This window comes from Bombina bombina, chromosome 4 (assembly GCF_027579735.1).
Source record: "Bombina bombina isolate aBomBom1 chromosome 4, aBomBom1.pri, whole genome shotgun sequence".
NCBI lineage: Eukaryota > Metazoa > Chordata > Amphibia > Anura > Bombinatoridae > Bombina > Bombina bombina.
Genome location: NC_069502.1, coordinates 744,431,812 through 744,453,012, shown reverse-complemented (window position 1 = coordinate 744,453,012; position 21,201 = coordinate 744,431,812). Strand labels below are relative to the sequence as shown.

The 21,201-nt window shown below is 40.3% G+C and overlaps 1 protein-coding gene across 1 annotated transcript in view; it reads left to right on the top strand.

Moving 5' to 3' along the window:
- Positions 1-21,201, top strand: part of ERMARD (ER membrane associated RNA degradation) — a 119,387-nt gene that overhangs the window by 62,631 nt on the left and 35,555 nt on the right. The window contains exons 11-12 of the mRNA XM_053710995.1: positions 1,623-1,652; positions 13,066-13,134. Of these exons, the coding sequence (XP_053566970.1) occupies positions 1,623-1,652; positions 13,066-13,134 (99 nt within the window). The remainder of the gene's footprint in view (positions 1-1,622; positions 1,653-13,065; positions 13,135-21,201) is intronic.

Genomic DNA, 21,201 nt, shown 5'->3' with positions numbered 1-21,201 from the left:
AATGTCAGATGCAAACTTTATTTGGATGTATTAAGACAAATGTATATATTAACACTTTTTCATTTAAATCAAGAACCATAGGATTTCTAAATAATCATATACCGGTAACTCATAATTTGAAAGAATATAAAAAAATGCATTGACTTTATTTTGCTACATTAGGTGGTACAATTTACCTTACCTGCTCCACTGTATTTATATATATATATTGTGTGTGTGTGTATATATATATATCTATATATATATATATATATATATATATATATATATATATATATATATATATATATATATATATCTATATATATATATATATATATCTATATATATATATATATATATATATATATATATATATATATATATATATATATATATATATATAAATATAATAAAAGTTGTGTAAATATACTATTTAAGCAGACACACACATATTGTATGCATTTGTATTATGACCCTGGGAAAGTCTCCCTAAGGTTGATGGGGAAACCAGACGTAGAGTCCTTTTCCCAATGTGCTTAGAGGAATATGGCTGCATCTCACTGACAAGTTCCTTGTTCAGAGGAGGATTGCCTGGTATTTCAGAGCTGGAGTGACCTAACTAGGTGGGATCAGACTGGTATACTTCAGGAAAGTTCTCCTCTGTTAAAAACACAATTGGGCTAAAAGAGGCTGCTTGTAGGTGGTAACTTGCCATAGACATAGCTACTAAGCTGTTCGTTCCTGATAGAGTGCTTCTTTTTCTCTATGCATTTGGATTGTGACACACACATATATATATATATATATATATATATATATATATATATATATATATATATATATATATATATATATATTAGAGTTGTGCGTTCGGCAGTTTCGTTCACTGCTGAATGTGGAAGTAGGAGGCTGCTTTTGGTATTTGAAATTCAAATCCAGATCTTATTGTGTTTCAGTGGCACAAGAGGATATTAGACTCGAAAAGATCCAAATACCGAAAACAGCCTCTGACTTCCGCATTCAGCAGTGAACAAAACTGCCAAACACACACCTCTAATATATATACTTGTATAAGTGTTTGTGTGTGCGCGCATTTGTAATTATTAAGAATTTTCGAATGTTTACACAGTGACTGTAAAGGGACAGTCTAGTCAAAGTTAAATGTTGATGATTCAGACAGGGCATGCAATTTTAAACAACTTTCCAATTTACTTTTATCATCAAATTTGCTTTGTTCTCTTGGTTTTCTCTGTTGAAAGCTAAACCTAGGTAGGCTCATATGCTAATTTCAAAGCCCTTGTAGGCCGCCTCTTATCTCAATGCATTTTGACAGTTTTTTACAGCTAGACAGCACTAGTTCATGTGTGCCAAATAGATAAAATTGTGTCCACTTCCATGGAGTTACCTAGGAGTCAGCACTGATTGGCTAAAATGCATCACTGACAAAAGAACTGAAATAAGGGGGCAGTCTGCAGAGGCTTAGATACAAGGTAATCACAGAGGTAAAAAGTATATAAATATAACCGTGCTTTTTATGCAGAACTGGGGAATGGGTAATAAAAGGATTATCTTTCTGTAGTAGACGGTCCCTGTTCTATTATCTGCATGTTTAACATGTTCTTCTCTTTTGCATTTTTCAGTCAGCAATTTTATATACAACCTTTGATGAAGTAAGTTATGTTTTTTAATTTAACATACTTTTACTTTTTTTTTATAATCAAGATTGTTAATTAAATATTTAAAATCTAGTTGAAGTTATTCAAATATTTACTTAGCAAGTTAGTGTGAAAGGAAAATGGAGCTCAAGTTTGTCCAACGTTTTCCATGCAAACTTGCACCTAGATTTAGAGTTTTGCGTTAGCCGTCAAAAGCAGCGTTAAGGGGTCCTAACGCTGCTTTTGGCCGCCCACTGGTATTTAGAGTCAGCCAGGAAAGGGTCTAATGCTCACTTCCCTACCGCGATTCCAGGCTACCGCAGATCCCCTTACGCCAATTGCGTATCCTATCTTTTCAATGGAATCTGCCTAACGCCGGTATTTGGAGTCTTGGGAGAAGTGAGCGGTAGACCCTCTACCGACAAGACTCCTACCGCCAAAAAAAGTCAGTAGTTAAGAGCTTTATGGGCTAACGCCGGAATATAAAGCTCTTAACTACTGTGCTACAAAGTACACTAACACCCATAAACTACCTATGTACCCCTAAACCGATGCCCTCCACATCGCAAACCCTATAATAAAATGTTTTAACCCCTAATCTGCCGACCGGACACCGCTGCCACCTACATTATACCTATGAATCCCTAATCTGCTGCCCCTAACATCGCCGACCCCTATATTATATTTATTAACACCTAATCTGCCCCCCCCCCCCCAACATCGCCGCCACCTTACCTACACTTATTAACCCCTAATCTGCCGACCGGACATCGCTGCCACTATAATAAATGTATTAACCCCTAAACTGCCGCACTCCCGCCTCGAAAACACTATAATAAATTGTATTAACCCCTAATCTGCCCTCCCTAACATCGCCGCCACCTACCTACAATTATTAACCCCTAATCTCCCGCCTGCACCGTCGCCGCTACTATAATAAATTTATTAACCCCTAAACCTAACTCTAACCCTAACACCCCCTAACATAAATATAATTTAAATTAAACGAAATAATATTCCTAAAATGAAATAAAATAATCCTATTTAAAACTAAATACTTACCTAGAAAATAAACCATAATATAGCTACAATATAACTAATAATTACATTGTAGCTATTTTAGGATTTATATTTATTTTACAGGCAACTTTGTATTTATTTTAACTAGGTACAATAGCTATTAAATAGTTAATAACTATTTAATAGCTACCTAGTTAAAATAAATACAAAATTACCTGTAAAATAAATCCTAACCTAAGTTACAAATACACCTAACACTACACTATCATTAAATTAATTAAATAAATTACATACAATTAGCTAAAATAAAATACAATAAAATAAACTATACTATAATACAAAAACAAACAAACACTAAATTACAAAAAATAAAAAAGAATTACAAGCAGTTTAAACTAATTACACCTAATCTAAGCCCCCTAATAAAATAAAAAAGCCCCCCCAAAATAAAAAAATCCCTACCCTATTCTAAAATACAAAAGTAATCAGCTCTTTTACCAGCCCTTAAAAGGGCTTTTTGCGGGGAATTGCCCCAAAGTAATCAGCTCTTTTACCTGAAAAGAAAAATACAATACCCCCCCCAACATTACAACCCACCACCCACACACCCCTACTCTAACCAACCCAAACCCCCCTTAAATATACCTATCGCTAACCCCCTGAAGATCATCCTACCTTGAGTCGTCTTCACCCAGCCGAGCCGAATTCTTTATCAAAGGTGCGCAGAGGAGGTCCTTGATCCGGTAGAAGTCTTCATCCAAGCTGCAAAGAAGAGGTCCTCCATCCGGTAGAAGTGTTCATCCAGGCGGCGTCTTCAATCTTCATCCATCCGGAGCGGAGCTGATTACTTTGGGGCAATGCAACGCAAAAATCCCTTTTAAGGGCTGGTAAAAGAGCTGATTACTTTTGTATTTTAGAATAGGGTATGGAATTTTTTTATTTTGGGGGGATTTTTTATTTTATTAGGGGGCTTAGATTAGGTGTAATTAGTTTAAACTGCTTGTAATTCTTTTTTATTTTTTGTAATTTAGTGTTTGTTTGTTTTTTGCATTATAGTATAGTTTATTTTATTGTATTTTATTTTAGCTAATTGTATGTAATTTATTTAATTAATTTAATGATAGTGTAGTGTTAGGTGTATTTGTAACTTAGGTTAGGATTTATTTTACAGGTAATTTTGTATTTATTTTAACTAGGTAGCTATTAAATCGTTATTAACTATTTAATAGCTAGTGTACCTAGTTAAAATAAATACAAAGTTGCCTGTAAAATAAATATAAATCCTAAAATAGCTACAATGTAATTATTAGTTATATTGTAGCTATATTGGGGTTTATTTTCTAGGTAAGTATTTAGTTTTAAATAGGATTATTTTATTTCATTTTAGGAATATTATTTCGTTTAATTTAAATTATATTTATGTTAGGGGGGTGTTAGGGTTAGGTTTAGCGGTTAATAAATTTATTATAGTAGCGGCGACGGTGCGGGCGGGAGATTAGGGGTTAATAATTGTAGGTAGGTGGCGGCGATGTTAGGGAGGGCAGATTAGGGGTTAATACTATTTATTATAGTATTTTCGAGGCGGGAGTGTGGCGGTTTAGGGGTTAATACATTTATTATAGTGGCGGCGATGTCCGGTCGGCAGGTTAGGGGTTAATAAGTGTAGGTAAGGTGGTGGCGGCGACGTTGGGGGGGGGGCAGATTAGGGGTTAATAAATATAATTTAGGGGTCGGCGGTGTTAGGGGCAGCAGATTAGGGGTTCATAGGGATAATGTAGGTTGTGGCGGTGTCCGGAGCGGCAGATTAGAGGTTAATGGTATAATGCAGGTGTCAGCGATAGCGGGGGCGGCAGATTAGAGGTTAATAAGTGTAAGGTTAGGGGTGTTTAGACTCGGGGTTCATGTTAGGGTGTTAGGTGTAGACTTAGAGAGTGTTTCCCCATAGGAAACAATGGGGCTGCGTTAGGAGCTGAACGCTGCTTTTTTGCAGGTGTTAGGTTTTTTTTCAGCCCAAACTGCCCCATTGTTTCCTATGGGGGTATCGTGCACGAGCACGTTTTAGCTGCTTACCGCTACCGTAAGCAACGCTAGTATTGAGGGTTGAAGTGGAGCTAAATTAGGCTCAACGCACCCTTTTTTGAGCCTAACGCAGCCCCTCAGACAACTCTAAATACCAGCGCTGTCTTAAGGGTGCTTTGGGAAAAAAAGCAGCGTTAGCTATGCGGGTCTTTACCGACAAAACTCTAAATCAAGCCGATTATTTTTCTCTAATAAGGCCGGATTACAAAATTTTAGAAACTATGTTGAAAGAGACAAATTTATGGCCTTCTGTATTAAATAATATAGAATTTTTTATATCTATGCAATAGATGCAAACCCTAAAATAGGCACAAACCTATATAGACTTCAACATGAAATCATTAACTGCATAACTAACTTTTTAATCCAGAGATCACATGCATGATTAAAGGGATATGAAACCAAAATATTTTCTTTCACGATTCACGTAGTGCATGCAATTTTTCGCAACTTCCTAATTTACAACGTGTATCAATTTTTCTTCGTTCTCTTGCTATCTTTGAAAAAGCAAGAATGTAAAGCTTAGGAGCTGGTCCATTTTGGTTCAGCACCCTGGGTAGCGCTTAATGATTGGTGGCTACATTTTATCACCAATCAGCAAGCGCTAGTGTTTAGTGATGTTCATATTTGATGTGATCAATTAACCAGTTATGCTCTTTAGCCATAGAGAGATGTGTGTATGCCATTTAAGAGATTTGGACAGGGGCTTTATCAGTATAGTAGGCATGTGTGTTTGTTGGTTTATTGGTATTGCTAATTTGTATTAGTGTAAGTGTGCTTATTATTACTTTTTAAAGTTTAATTGAGCTGGTAGTGTTTGGTGACATTGCTTCCTAATGTGCAAAAGTAATGTTAAAGGGACACTGAATCCAAATTCGTGATTCAGATAGAGCATTCAATTTTAAGCAACTTTCTAATTTACACCTATTATCAAATTTTCTTCGTTCTCTTTCTTTCTTTATTTGAAAAAGAAGGCACCTAAGCTATGTTTTTGGTTCAGAACCATGGACAGCTCTTGTTTATTGGTGGGTGATTTTATCCACCAATCGGCAAGAACAACCCAGTTTGTTCACCAAAAATGGGCCGGCATCTAAACTTACATTCTTGCATTTCAAGTAAAGATACCAAGAGAATGAAGACAATTTGATAATAGAAATCAATTAGAAAGTTGCTTAAAATTGCATGCTCTATATGAATCACAAAAGAAAAAATGTGGGTTCAGTGTTCCTTTAAGGGCAAAAACTTTTTTGCTAATAAGTGGAAAAGTGTTTTCGAGGTGTTTAACAAGTTATCTTAAAGGGACACTGAACCCAATTTTTTTCTTTTGTGATTCAGATAGAGCATGCAATTTTAAGCAACTTTCTAATTTACTCCTATTATCAAATGTTCTTCCTTCTCTTGGTATCTTTATTTTAAATGCAAGAATGTAAGTTAAGATGCCGGCCCATTTTTAGTGAATAACCTGGGTTATTCTTGCTGATTGGTGGATAAATTCATCCACCAATAAAAAAGTGCTGTCCAGAGTTCTGAAGCAAAAAAGAAGCTTAGATGCTTTCTTTTTCAAATAAAGATAGAAAGTGAATGAAGAAAAATTGATAATAAGAGTAAATTAGAAAGTTGCTTAAAACTGCATGCTCTATCTGAATCGCAAAAGAAAAAAATGTGGGTTCAGTGTCCCTTTAATGGATAGAAAGGTCAAAGTCAAACATGAAATGTGCATAGTTGCATTTCAATGTGAAATAGAAGCATTTTTGCAATATACTTCTAGTGAAAGGTATTACTGTTTTCTCCAACATAGGTGTGTCCGGTCCACGGCGTCATCCTTACTTGTGGGATATTCTCTTCCCCAACAGGAAATGGCAAAGAGCCCAGCAAAGCTGGTCACATGATCCCTCCTAGGCTCCGCCTACCCCAGTCATTCTCTTTGCCGTTGTACAGGCAACATCTCCACGGAGATGGCTTAGAGTTTTTTAGTGTTTAACTGTAGTTTTTATTATTCAATCAAGAGTTTGTTATTTTAAAATAGTGCTGGTATGTACTATTTACTCTGAAACAGAAAAGAGATGAAGATTTCTGTTTGTATGAGGAAAATGATTTTAGCAACCGTTACTAAAATCCATGGCTGTTCCACACAGGACTGTTGAGAGGAATTAACTTCAGTTGGGGGAACAGTGAGCAGTCTTTTGCTGCTTGAGGTATGACACATTCTAACAAGACGATGTAATGCTGGAAGCTGTCATTTTCCCTATGGGATCCGGTAAGCCATTTTTATTCAGACAGTAAATAAGGGCTTCACAAGGGCTTATTAAGACTGTAGACATTTTCTGGGCTAAATCGATCATATTTACACATATTTAGCCTTGAGGAATCATTTAATCTGGGTATTTTTTGTAAAATAATATCGGCAGGCACTGTTTTAGACACCTTATTCTATAGGGGCTTTCCCTAATCATAGTCAGAGCCTCATTTTCGCGCTGGTATGGCGCACTTGTTTTTGAGAACAGCATGACATGCAGCTGCATGTGTGTGGAGCTCTGATACATAGAAAAGTCTTTCTGAAGGCATCATTTGGTATCGTATTCCCCTTTGGGCTTGGTTGGGTCTCAGCAAAGCAGATTCCAGGGACTGTAAAGGGGTTAAATATAAAAACGGCTCCGGTTCCGTTATTTTAAGGGTTAAAGCTTCCAAATTTGGTGTGCAATACTTTTAAGGCTTTAAGACACTGTGGTGAAATTTTGGTGAATTTTGAACAATTCCTTCATACTTTTTCGCAATTGCAGTAATAAAGTGTGTTCAGTTTAAAATTTAAAGTGACAGTAACGGTTTTATTTTAAAACGTTTTTTGTGCTTTGTTATCAAGTTTATGCCTGTTTAACATGTCTGAACTACCAGATAGATTGTGTTCTGACTGTGGGGAAGCCAAGGTTCCTTCTCATTTAAATAGATGTGATTTATGTCATAAAAAATTTAGTAAAAATGATGCCCAAGATGATTCCTCAAGTGAGGGGAGTAAGCATGGTACTGCATCATCCCCTCCTTCGTCTACACCAGTCTTGCCCATACAGGAGGCCCCTAGTACATCTAGCGCGCCAATACTCCTTACTATGCAACAATTAACGGCTGTAATGGATAATTCTATCAAAAACATTTTAGCCAATATGCCCACTTATCAGCGAAAGCGCGACTGCTCTGTTTTAGAAAATACTGAAGAGCATGAGGACGCTGATGATATTGTTTCTGAAGGGCCCCTACACCAGTCTGAGGGGGCCAGGGAGGTTTTGTCTGAGGGAGAAATTTCAGATTCAGGAAAAATTTCTCAACAAGCTGAACCTGATGTGATTACTTTTAAATTTAAGTTGGAACATCTCCGCGCTCTGCTTAAGGAGGTGTTATCCAATTTGGATGATTGTGATTATCTGGTCATTCCAGAAACACTATGTAAAATGGACAAGTTCCTAGAGGCCCCGGGGCCCCCCGAAGCTTTTCCTATACCCAAGCGGGTGGCGTACATTGTTAATAAAGAATGGGACAGGCCCGGTATACCTTTCGTACCTCCCCCCATATTTAAAAAATTGTTTCCTATAGTCGACCCTAGAAAGGACTTATGGCAGACAGTCCCCAAGGTCGAGGGGGCGGTTTCTACTCTACACAAGCGCACCACTATACCCATAGAAGATAGTTGTGCTTTCCAAGATCCTATGGATAAAAAATTAGAAGGTTTGCTAAAAAAGATGTTTGTTCAGCAAGGTTACCTTCTACAACCAATTGCATGCATTGTCCCTGTCACTACAGCCGCGTGTTTCTGGTTCGATGAGCTAGAAAAGGCGATTATTAGTAATTCTTCTTCTTATGAGGAGATTATGGACAGAATTCGTGCTCTTAAATTGGCTAATTCTTTCACCCTAGACGCCACCTTGCAATTGGCTAGGTTAGCGGCGAAAAATTCTGGGTTTGCTATTGTGGCGCGCAGAGCGCTTTGGTTAAAATCTTGGTCAGCGGATGCGTCTTCCAAGAACAAATTGTTTGACATTCCTTTCAAGGGGAAAACACTGTTTGGCCCTGACTTGAAAGAGATTATCTCTGATATCACTGGGGGCAAGGGCCACGCCCTTCCTCAGAATAGGTCTTTCAAGGCCAAAAATAAACCTAATTTTCGTCCCTTTCGCAGAAACGGACCAGCCCCAAGTGCTACGTCCTCTAAGCAGGAGGGTAATACTTCTCAAGCCAATCCAGCCTGGAGACCAATGCAAGGCTGGAACAAAGGAAAGCAGGCCAAGAAACCTGCCACTGCTCCCAAGACAGCATGAGATGCGGGCCCCCGATCCGGGACCGGATTTGGTGGGGGGCAGACTCTCTCTCTTCACTCAGGCTTGGGCAAGAGATGTTCTGGATCCTTGGGCGCTAGAAATAGTCTCCCAAGGTTATCTTCTGGAAGTGATTCATCCTGTTCCATTAAAAGAACGAGGGATGGGGTTCTACTCCAATCTGTTCGTAGTTCCCAAAAAAGAGGGAACGTTCAGACCAATCTTAGATCTCAAGATCCTAAACAAGTTTCTCAAGGTTCCATCGTCCAAAATGGAAACCATTCGAACTATCCTTCCATCCAGGAAGGTCAATTCTTGACCACGGTGGATTTAAAGGATGCGTATCTACATATTCCTGTCCACAAGGAACATCATCGGTTCCTAAGGTTCGCATTCCTGGACAAGCATTACCAGTTCGTGGCGCTTCCTTTCGGATTAGCCACTGCTCCAAGGATTTTCACAAAGGTACTAGGGTCCCTTCTGGCGGTGCTAAGACCAAGGGGCATTGCTGTAGTACCTTACTTGGACGACATTCTGATTCAAGCGTCGTCCCTTCCTCAAGCAAAGGCTCACACGGACATAGTCCTGGCCTTTCTCAGATCTCACGGATGGAAAGTGAACGTGGAAAAGAGTTCTCTATCTCCGTCGACAAGAGTTCCCTTCTTGGGAACAATAATAGACTCCTTAGAAATGAGGATTTTTCTGACAGAGTCCAGAAAAACAAAACTTCTAAACTCTTGTCGGATACTTCATTCCGTTCCTCTTCCTTCCATAGCGCAGTGCATGGAAGTGATAGTTTTGATGGTAGCGGCAATGGACTTAGTTCCTTTTGCGCGCATTCATCTAAGACCATTACAACTGTGTATGCTCAGTCAGTGGAATGGGGACTATACAGACTTGTCTCCGAAGATACAAGTAATTCAGAGGACCAGAGACTCACTCCGTTGGTGGCTGTCCCTGGACAACCTGTCACAAGGGGTGACCTCCCGCAGACCAGAGTGGGTCATTGTCACGACCGACGCCAGTCTGATGGGCTGGGGCGCGGTCTGGGGATCCCTGAAAGCTCAGGGTCTTTGGTCTCGGGAAGAATCTCTTCTACAGATTCTGGAACTGAGAGCGATATTCAATGCTCTCAAGGCTTGGCCTCAGCTAGCGAGGGCCAAGTTCATACGTTTTCAATCAGACAACATGACGACTGTTGCGTACATCAACCATCAGGGGGGAACAAGGAGTTCCCTGGCGATGGAGGAAGTGACCAAAATCATTCAATGGGCGGAGACTCGCTCCTGCCACCTGTCTGCAATCCACATCCCAGGAGTGGAAAATTGGGAAGCGGATTTTCTGAGTCGTCAGACATTGCATCCGGGGGAGTGGGAACTCCATCCGGAAATCTTTGCCCAAATCACTCAACTGTGGGGCATTCCAGACATGGATCTGATGGCCTCTCGTCAGAACTTCAAGGTTCCTTGCTACGGGTCCAGATCCAGGGATCCCAAGGCGACTCTAGTAGATGCACTAGTAGCACCTTGGACCTTCAAACTAGCTTATGTATTCCCGCCGTTTCCTCTCATCCCCAGGCTGGTAGCCAGGATCAATCAGGAGAGGGCGTCGGTGATCTTGATAGCTCCTACGTGGCAACGCAGGACTTGGTATGCAGATCTGGTGAATATGTCATCGGCTCCACCATGGAAGCTACCTTTGAGACGAGACCTTCTTGTTCAAGGTCCGTTCGAACATCCGAATCTGGTCCCACTCCAGCTGACTGCTTGGAGATTGAACGCTTGATCTTATCAAAGCGAGGGTTCTCAGATTCTGTTATTGATACTCTTGTTCAGGCCAGAAAGCCTGTAACTAGAAAAATTTACCACAAAATATGGAAAAAATATATCTGTAGGTGTGAATCTAAAGGATTCCCTTGGGACAAGGTAAAGATTCCTAGGATTCTATCCTTTCTTCAAGAAGGATTGGAGAAAGGATTATCTGCAAGTTCCTTGAAGGGACAGATTTCTGCCTTGTCTGTGTTACTTCACAAAAAGCTGGCAGCTGTGCCAGATGTTCAAGCCTTTGTTCAGGCTCTGGTTAGAATCAAGCCTGTTTACAAACCTTTGACTCCTCCTTGGAGTCTCAACTTAGTTCTTTCAGTTCTTCAGGGGGTTCCGTTTGAACCCTTACATTCCGTTGATATTAAGTTATTATCTTGGAAAGTTTTGTTTTTGGTTGCAATTTCTTCTGCTAGAAGAGTTTCAGAATTATCTGCTCCTCCTTATCTGGTGTTCCATGCAGATAAGGTGGTTTTACGTACTAAACCTGGTTTTCTTCCAAAAGTTGTTTCTAACAAAAACATTAACCAGGAGATAGTCGTGCCTTCTTTGTGTCCGAAACCAGTTTCGAAGAAGGAACGTTTGTTGCACAATTTGGATGTTGTTCGCGCTCTAAAATTCTATTTAGATGCTACAAAGGATTTTAGACAAACATCTTCCTTGTTTGTTGTTTATTCTGGTAAAAGGAGAGGTCAAAAAGCAACTTCTACCTCTCTCTCTTTTTGGATTAAAAGCATCATCAGATTGGCTTACGAGACTGCCGGACGGCAGCCTCCTGAAAGAATCACAGCTCATTCCACTAGGGCTGTGGCTTCCACATGGGCCTTCAAGAACGAGGCTTCTGTTGATCAGATATGTAGGGCAGCGACTTGGTCTTCACTGCACACTTTTACCAAATTTTACAAGTTTGATACTTTTGCTTCTTCTGAGGCTATTTTTTGGGAGAAAGGTTTTGCAAGCCGTGGTGCCTTCCATTTAGGTGACCTGATTTGCTCCCTCCCTTCATCCGTGTCCTAAAGCTTTGGTATTGGTTCCCACAAGTAAGGATGACGCCGTGGACCGGACACACCTATGTTGGAGAAAACAGAATTTATGTTTACCTGATAAATTACTTTCTCCAACGGTGTGTCCGGTCCACGGCCCGCCCTGGTTTTTTAATCAGGTCTGATAATTTATTTTCTTTAACTACAGTCACCACGGTATCATATGGTTTCTCCTATGCAAATATTCCTCCTTAACGTCGGTCGAATGACTGGGGTAGGCGGAGCCTAGGAGGGATCATGTGACCAGCTTTGCTGGGCTCTTTGCCATTTCCTGTTGGGGAAGAGAATATCCCACAAGTAAGGATGACGCCGTGGACCGGACACACCGTTGGAGAAAGTAATTTATCAGGTAAACATAAATTCTGTTTTTCTGCTGCATATGCACATATCCTGTGAGGGCTCGTGCACCAATATTTAAAAACCACAACTTCTCAGAGAGTCAGTGATGGATTGTATGACACAAATTATATCTTCATAGAAGCAATACAGACCATTTTCACAAACTCGCACAGGATATGTGCGTATGTCGCAGAAAAAAAACGGTAATATCTTTTACTAGAAGTATTTTTGCTAATGGAAGTAAATTGCAAAATGTCTTACATTTTTTTAAATTTGAAATGCATTTATGCACATTTGAGTTTGGACTTTTCTATCTGTTTAGCTTTGGCGTATGTTAAGTGAGAAATGTGTTGTTAAGGTATTAAGAATGTGTATTGTGATTAGTAATAAAAATCTGGCCAATGATATAGGGCCATTTGTCACAGAACAGATAATGAAAAACGTGCTGCTACTAAATAATGAAAATGGTAGACTGTGATTGCATCAACATTGCAAAGTGCTCATCTGCAGCCATTAACATTCAGATAATTATCTAAGAATAATACGATAACCCCATAATTAGCTAGGATGCAAAAAATGTAATTATCCAATAATAATAGAATGTTTCTTTAACTTTTGTATCACATACCTAGTGCCTTTCAGTGCATTAGACAGGTGTCCACATACTTTGGGCCATAGTGAGAGAGAGAAAGGATGAACTGAACAAAATATGATTGCAGCTTTCTTACTGCAAATTTTCAGTAGCATATAGTATAGTAGCATATAGTATATTTTATTGTACGCATTTTAATATTTAAAGTATGTTATTGCATTCTTTCCATAGATACTAGCAAAGCGACTAAATGCCCATTCAGAAAACCTGGTCCCGAAAATACTTGGAGAAGCAGCGATGGTGATAAACTCAAATCCACTGTATCTTTGCTCCTTATAGAATGCAGACAGTCTAGGCTTTAGAGAGAAAATATTTGCCTTTACATGTTGATAACTTCAAATTCTGATTTCTTTCCTATGGCATGGAGAGTCCACAACGTCATTCCAATTACTAGTGGGATATTCAACTTCTGGCCAGCAGGAGGAGGCAAAGAACACCCAACAAAGCTGTTAAGTGTAACTTCCCTTAACCATAATCCCAGTCATTCTCTTTGCCTTTGTCAATAGAGGAGGTGCGAAGTTGGTGTCTGAAGATATTTAATCCTTTTATGGGTACTTTCCCTGCAAGCAAGGATTAGGGGCTATGCTGTGTCCACGTCAATCTCTTTAGTAAGAGTAGTGGTGGCTTTTAGCAGTTAGAAGGCGGCAAGGTTGTCTTTGCTTTACTTCTAACATTTATCCTACACCTATATAGAAAACCAGGGTTGGTTACTCTATTTTTTCTTTTCTCTCCATGTCCCTGCCAGCGGTTGATTGAGGCTGACAGACTGGGAAGTGCTGTGTCTGCTCCACAGCAGAAGATCCAGTTTATATCCTTATTTAAACCATTCCTTTCGCAGGTATAACTGTTACTGTCATCAGGTAAAGGGAGGACTTTGAAGGGTGACCAACTGGCACCTTCATTGCCCTCTTAGATGGGTCTGGAAACCTTAGTTATATCCCTGGTTGGGGATATAAGTTATTTGAGCAGCTTGGATCTACCGGCATCTCCTTAAACAGGCTCCGGTTCACTCTTTATTGGGTGTTTACCTCTGACATAACTCAACTACCATCATAGTTTTGTTTACAATTAAAAATGACACAGGGGGATGAGGCTTTTATTTATTTGTGTGGACCTTTATAATGGAGCATCTACACTCTAGCTCCTTTAGCTGGTATGTTCCTAATTTACAGCAGCGGCACCTCCGGCTTCAGTAGAGGAGGCTACCTCTCACTGTGTTATGCTTATATTTTTATAACTTCGATGTGCGTCATTATCTGATGCTGCGGCGGCTTCTCCAGCTAGATGAGAGGAGACTACCGCTGGCCTTTTTTAGAAAATATTCTCTAGCAGTGCTATTTTAGGCAATCGCAATAAGCGCCAATACACTGACTGAAAGGTTTTCCCCATGAACCTGCAAGTCCCATATTACGCTCCTGACGCAGCACTCAGTTATGGCGCTTGCATATTACGGCGCTGGCTAATGCATGCTTCTTTATTAGTAAGATGCTAGATAGCGATGACCACATTTGAAGGGTTTCTCCCCTCATCTGTTATCGAGTTAATAATTTAGAGGGTTCTCGCTGGTGCACTAAGCTTCAGGTGTTTAGCTTTTGTGTCAGCTCTAATTTATTATATGCAGCTATGTACCTTTATCCTCAGAAGACCGCCATTGTGGGCGGATACTATGGCACAGCTAGTCAGCTATGCGGTGGAGGAGCCGTGAGCGTTCGCTCTGCTGGATAGTCGTGAGCGTTGGGCTCTATACAGAATAATTGTGTTTCTTTTGTTCGCAACCTCGTCTACATAGTAAGTGAGATCCGCTTCGGCGGACATACATTTCTGTTGACGCCATTTTGGAAATAGCTTTTCTAGTTCCCATTATGGGCAGTGTGGTTTGTGGTTTGATTACATTTTAGATGTCTTTATCATGTAATGTTAAGTACGATTTCTATGTGAGCCTCATTTAAACCTATCCAGCCTACACCTTCATAGAGGTTTATTCGCCTCCTAAGGTGTTTTATATTAGTTTTTTATGTGTACTGATAATATTGCCTCTAGGATATGAGGGATGAGTTGTTTTATTGTGGGAGTGTTTATTATAATGAATCATGTATCCTACAATTTTATTTTTCATGATTTATTTTCTCATACTAAATACTGTGTTTTTACTAGTATTTGTCGCCATCTGGTGGCAAATTATTGCTAATGCATGCTCCTTTTTTATATTGTCATGTATTAAGGTACATTACATTTCCCTCTCATTCTGTGGATAAATCTTGAGGGTCTCTCATATGATTAATCTCTTTCTCTGTTCTATTTAGTAGGGATTTATATATTATTTATACCCACCTACTGGTGATTACATATTTCTACAGTTTGTGCATTGTAACTCTATGTTTGTTTAAGATTGTGTCACCATGTTCATGGTTTATCCCTTTACTTTTTAGGTATAGGTATATACTGGGCATTGTTATCAATATGATGTCCAATTATCCTGTCTCACATTCCATCACATAGGGATTATTTCCATCTTCATGGTTTATCCTTATATTTCTACAGTACGGTTTAATTAGACTATATTTTAAACATTAGGTCTACTTATATTATCTTCTTTTCTACAGTAGAATATATGATTACTATGTTATAAGCACTAGAAATGCTTATCTTATCTGTGCATATTTAAGACATAAGTAGGAGAATGTCTTTTGTCGGCTTATCTTTCCTGTTGAACATATTATATATATATATATGTCTTAGGGATTATCCATGTTCGTGTTTTATTTATTTTTTTATTTTTTTCTGCTGTAGAAAAATATATACAGGAGATTGTTATTAATCTGACCTCTTGTGATTCAGTGGGTAAGTCTCCAATCTACCAGCTGGATTCCTGTTTTAACCCTAGCTATCCTTACAGCTGTGTATTCAGCAATGCTATGGCATTTAGGAGAAGTCTGCGTAAAGTAGGCTATAGTATATAAGTGAGACATTATGACTATCCCATTTATAGTATGGGTTTAGAGATTATCAACATTTATTTGATGTATCTCTATCCTGATTCATTATGATTCAGTATAGATATATACTGTTATTGTTATAAGCATCATAATTGCTTAATTTGCTTGATACATTTTATAATGTATGCTCTAGGGATTCTTAACCATTTCTCCTGTTAAGTGTGGTCAGTCCACGGGTCATCATTACTTCTGGGATATTAACTCCTCCCCAACAGGAAGTGCAAGAGGATCACCCAGCAGAGCTGCCATATAGCTCCTCCCCTCTACGTCACACCCAGTCATTCTCTTGCACCCAACTAATAGATAGGATGTGTGAGAGGACTGTGGTGATTATACTTAGTTTTATACCTTCAATCAAAAGTTTGTTATTTTAAAACAGAACCGGAGTGTGTTGTTCCTTCTCAGGTAGAATTTGAAGAAGAATCTACCTGAGTTTTTTCAATGATTTTAACCGGCGTAGTTAAGATCATCTTGCTGTTCTCGGCCATCTGAGGAGTGAGGTAAACTTCAGATCAGGGGACAGCGGGCAGGTTAACCTGCAAAGAGGTATGTAGCAGCATATTATTTTCTGAGAATGGAATTGACTGAGAAAATACTGCCATACCGATATAATGTAAGCTCAGCCTTAAATGCAGTAGTAGCAACTGGTATCAGGCTGTCATGTATGTATATTTACACTTCAGTATTCTGGGGAATGGCACTTCACTGGGATAATACTGTATGCATAAGACTTTAGCCTAACTTGCAGTGGGAACGACTAGCAACAGGCTTTCTAATGACATTTCATTTATTGATGTTAAACGTTTTTGCTGGCATGTTAAATTGTTTAATTATCTGATGTACTGGGTGAAAAATTGTTTGGGCACTGTTTTTTTCCACTTGGCGGTTGTTTATTTAATTTAAGACAGTTTACTGATCTCCCTCACTGTTGTGTGTGAGGGGGAGGGGCCTATTTGGGCGCTTTTGCTACGCATCAGAAAATTCAGTCACAAGTCTGTTTTCTTCCCTGCATGATCCGGTTCGTCTCTACAGAGCTCAGGGGTCTTCAAAAGTTAGTTTGAGGGAGGTAATCACTCACAGCAGACCTGTGAGATTGTGCTTTGACTGTGATAAAAAACGTTTATATTCTGTACATTTTTTCTGCTATTCAGGGTTAGTTATCCATTGCTAATGGGGGCAATCCTTTGCTAAAATTATTACTTAACTGTCATAACTTTTTTTTTTTTCTGTGCTTCTTAAAGGCACAGTACGTTTTTCATATTATTTGTAAATTGCTTTGAAAAGTATTTCCAAGTTGCTAGTTTAATTGCTAGTGTGTTAAACATGTCTGACTCAGAGGAATATCTCTGTGCTATATGTGCTAAAGCCAAAGTGGAGCCCAATAGAAATTTGTGTACTAATTGCATTGATGCTACTTTAAATAAAAGTCAATCTGTACAAATTGAACATCATTCACCAAACAACGAGGGGAGAGTTATGCCGACTAACTCGCCTCACGTGTCAGTACCTGCATCTCCCGCTCGGGAGGTGCGTGATATTGTAGCGCCGAGTACATCAGGGCGGCCATTACAAATCACATTACAGGATATGGCTAATGTTATGACTGAAGTTTTGTCTAAATTACCAGAACTTAGAGGTAAGCGTGATCACTCTGGGGTGAGAACAGAGTGCGCTGTTAATAATAGGGCCATGTCTGATACTGCGTCACAGTATGCAGAACAGGAGGACGGAGAGCTTCAATCTGCAGGTGACGGTTCTGATCCCAATAGAATGGATTCAGACATTTCTAATTTTAAGTTTAAACTCGAAAACCTCCGTGTACTGTTAGGGGAGGTATTAGCAGCTCTGAATGATTGTAACACCGTTGCAATCCCAGAGAAATTATGTAGGCTGGATAGATACTATGCGGTACCGGCGAGTACTGACGTATTTCCTATACCTAAGAGGCTTACAGAGATAATTACTAAGGAGTGGGATAGGCCCGGTGTACCCTTTTCCCCCCCTCCTGTGTTTAGAAAAATGTTTCCAATAGACGCCACCACACGGGACTTATGGCAGACGGTCCCTAAGGTGGAGGGAGCGGTTTCTACTCTGGGTAAGCGTACCACTATCCCGGTGGAGGATAGCTGTGCCTTTTCAGATCCAATGGATAAAAAATTAGAGGGTTACCTTAAGAAAATGTTTGTTCAACAAGGTTTTATATTGCAACCCCTTGCATGTATTGCGTCTGTCTCGGCCGCGGCCGCTTTTTGGTCCAAGTCCCTGGAAGAGACTCTTGACTCAATAACTATAGATGAGATTTCAAGCAAGCTTAAAACACTTAAGCTAGCTAATTCATTTGTTTCAGATGCCGTAGTACATTTAACAAAACTTACGGCTAAGAATTCCGGATTCGCCATTCAGGCACGCAGAGCACTGTGGCTAAAATCCTGGTCAGCTGACGTTACTTCTAAATCTAAATTACTTAACATACCTTTCAGAGGGCAGACCTTATTTGGGCCCGGTTTGAAAGAAATTATCGCTGACATTACAGGAGGTAAAGGCCATGCCCTGCCTCAAGACAGAGCCAAACCTAAGGCTAGACAGTCTAATTTTCGTTCCTTTCGTAATTTCAAGGCAGGAGCAGCATCAACTTCCTCTGCTCCAAAACAGGAAGGAGCTGTTGCTCGCTACAGACAAGGCTGGAGACCTAACCAGTCCTGGAACAAGGGCAAGCAGGCCAGAAAACCTGCTGCTGCCCCTAAGACAGCATGAATCGAGGGCCCCCGATCCGGGAATGGATCTAGTGGGGGGCAGACTTTCTCTCTTCGCCCAGGCTTGGGCAAGAGATGTCCAGGATCCCTGGGCGTTAGAGATCATATCTCAGGGATATCTTCTGGACTTCAGATCCTCTCCCCCAAAAGGGAGATTTCATCTGTCAAGGTTGTCAACAAACCAAATAAAGAAAGAGGCGTTTCTACGCTGTGTACAAGATCTTTTACTAATGGGAGTGATCCATCCGGTTCCGCGGTCGGAACATGGACAGGGGTTTTACTCAAATCTGTTTGTGGTTCCCAAAAAAGAGGGAACCTTCAGGCCAATCTTGGATTTAAAGATCCTAAACAAATTCCTAAGAGTTCCATCGTTCAAAATGGAAACTATTCGGACAATCCTACCCATGATCCAAAAGGGTCAGTACATGACCACAGTGGATTTAAAGGATGCTTACCTTCACATACCGATTCACAAAGATCATTACCGGTATCTAAGGTTTGCCTTCCTAGACAGGCATTACCAGTTTGTAGCTCTTCCATTCGGATTGGCTACGGCTCCAAGAATCTTCACAAAGGTTCTGGGTGCTCTTCTGGCGGTACTAAGACCGCGAGGAATTTCGGTAGCTCCGTACCTAGACGACATTCTGATACAAGCTTCAAGTTTTCAAACTGCCAAGTCTCATACAGAGTTAGTACTGGCATTTCTAAGGTCGCATGGATGGAAGGTGAACAAAAAGAAGAGTTCTCTCTTTCCACTCACAAGAGTTCCCTTCTTAGGGACTCTTATAGATTCTGTAGAAATGAAGATTTACCTGACAGAAGACAGGTTAACAAAGCTTCAAAATGCATGCCGTGTCCTTCATTCCATTCAACACCCGTCAGTAGCTCAATGCATGGAGGTGATCGGCTTAATGGTAGCGGCAATGGACATAGTACCCTTTGCACGCCTACATCTCAGACCGCTGCAATTGTGCATGCTAAGTCAGTGGAATGGGGATTACTCAGATTTGTCCCCTACTCTGAATCTGGATCAAGAGACCAGAAATTCTCTTCTATGGTGGCTTTCTCGGCCACATCTGTCCAGGGGGATGCCATTCAGCAGGCCAGATTGGACAATTGTAACAACAGACGCCAGCCTACTAGGTTGGGGCGCTGTCTGGAATTCTCTGAAGGCTCAGGGATCATGGACTCAGGAGGAGAGTCTCCTGCCAATAAACATTCTGGAATTGAGAGCAGTTCTCAATGCCCTTCTGGCTTGGCCCCAGTTAACAACTCGGGGGTTCATCAGGTTTCAGTCGGACAACATCACGACTGTAGCTTACATCAACCATCAAGGAGGAACAAGAAGCTCCCTAGCTATGATGGAAGTATCAAAGATAATTCGCTGGGCAGAGTCTCACTCTTGCCACCTGTCAGAAATCCACATCCCGGGAGTGGAGAACTGGGAGGCGGATTTCCTAAGTCGTCAGACTTTTCATCCGGGGGAGTGGGAACTTCATCCGGAGGTCTTTGCCCAAATACTTCGACGTTGGGGCAAACCAGAGATAGATCTCATGGCATCTCGACAGAACGCCAAGCTTCCTTGTTACGGGTCCAGATCCAGGGATCCGGGAGCGGTCCTGATAGATGCCTTGACAGCACCTTGGACCTTCGGGATGGCTTATGTGTTTCCACCCTTCCCGATGCTTCCTCGATTGATTGCCAGAATCAAACAGGAGAGAGCATCAGTGATTCTAATAGCGCCTGCGTGGCCACGCAGGACTTGGTATGCAGATCTAGTGGACATGTCATCCTGTCCACCTTGGTCTCTGCCTCTGAGACAGGACCTTCTGATCCAGGGTCCCTTCAAACATCAGAATCTAATTTCTCTGAAGCTGACTGCTTGGAAATTGAACGCTTGATTTTATCAAAACGTGGTTTTTCTGAGTCAGTAATTGATACCTTAATACAGGCTAGGAAGCCTGTTACCAGAAAGATTTACCATAAAATATGGCGTAAATACTTATATTGGTGCGAATCCAAAAGTTACTCATGGAGTAAGGTTAGGATTCCTAGGATATTGTCTTTTCTACAAGAAGGTTTAGAAAAGGGTTTATCCGCTAGTTCCTTAAAGGGACAGATTTCAGCTCTGTCCATTCTTTTACACAAACGTCTGTCAGAGGTTCCAGACGTTCAGGCTTTTTGTCAGGCTTTGGCCAGGATTAAGCCTGTGTTTAAAACTGTTGCTCCACCATGGAGTTTGAACTTAGTTCTTAATGTTTTACAGGGTGTTCCGTTTGAACCCCTTCATTCCATTGATATCAAATTGTTATCTTGGAAAGTTCTGTTTTTAATGGCTATTTCCTCGGCTCGAAGAGTCTCTGAGTTATCTGCCTTACATTGTGATTCTCCTTATCTGATTTTTCATTCAGACAAGGTAGTTCTGCGTACTAAACCTGGGTTCTTACCTAAGGTGGTCACTAACAGGAATATCAATCAAGAGATTGTTGTTCCATCTTTGTGTCCTAATCCTTCTTCGAAGAAGGAACGTCTTCTACACAATCTAGATGTAGTCCGTG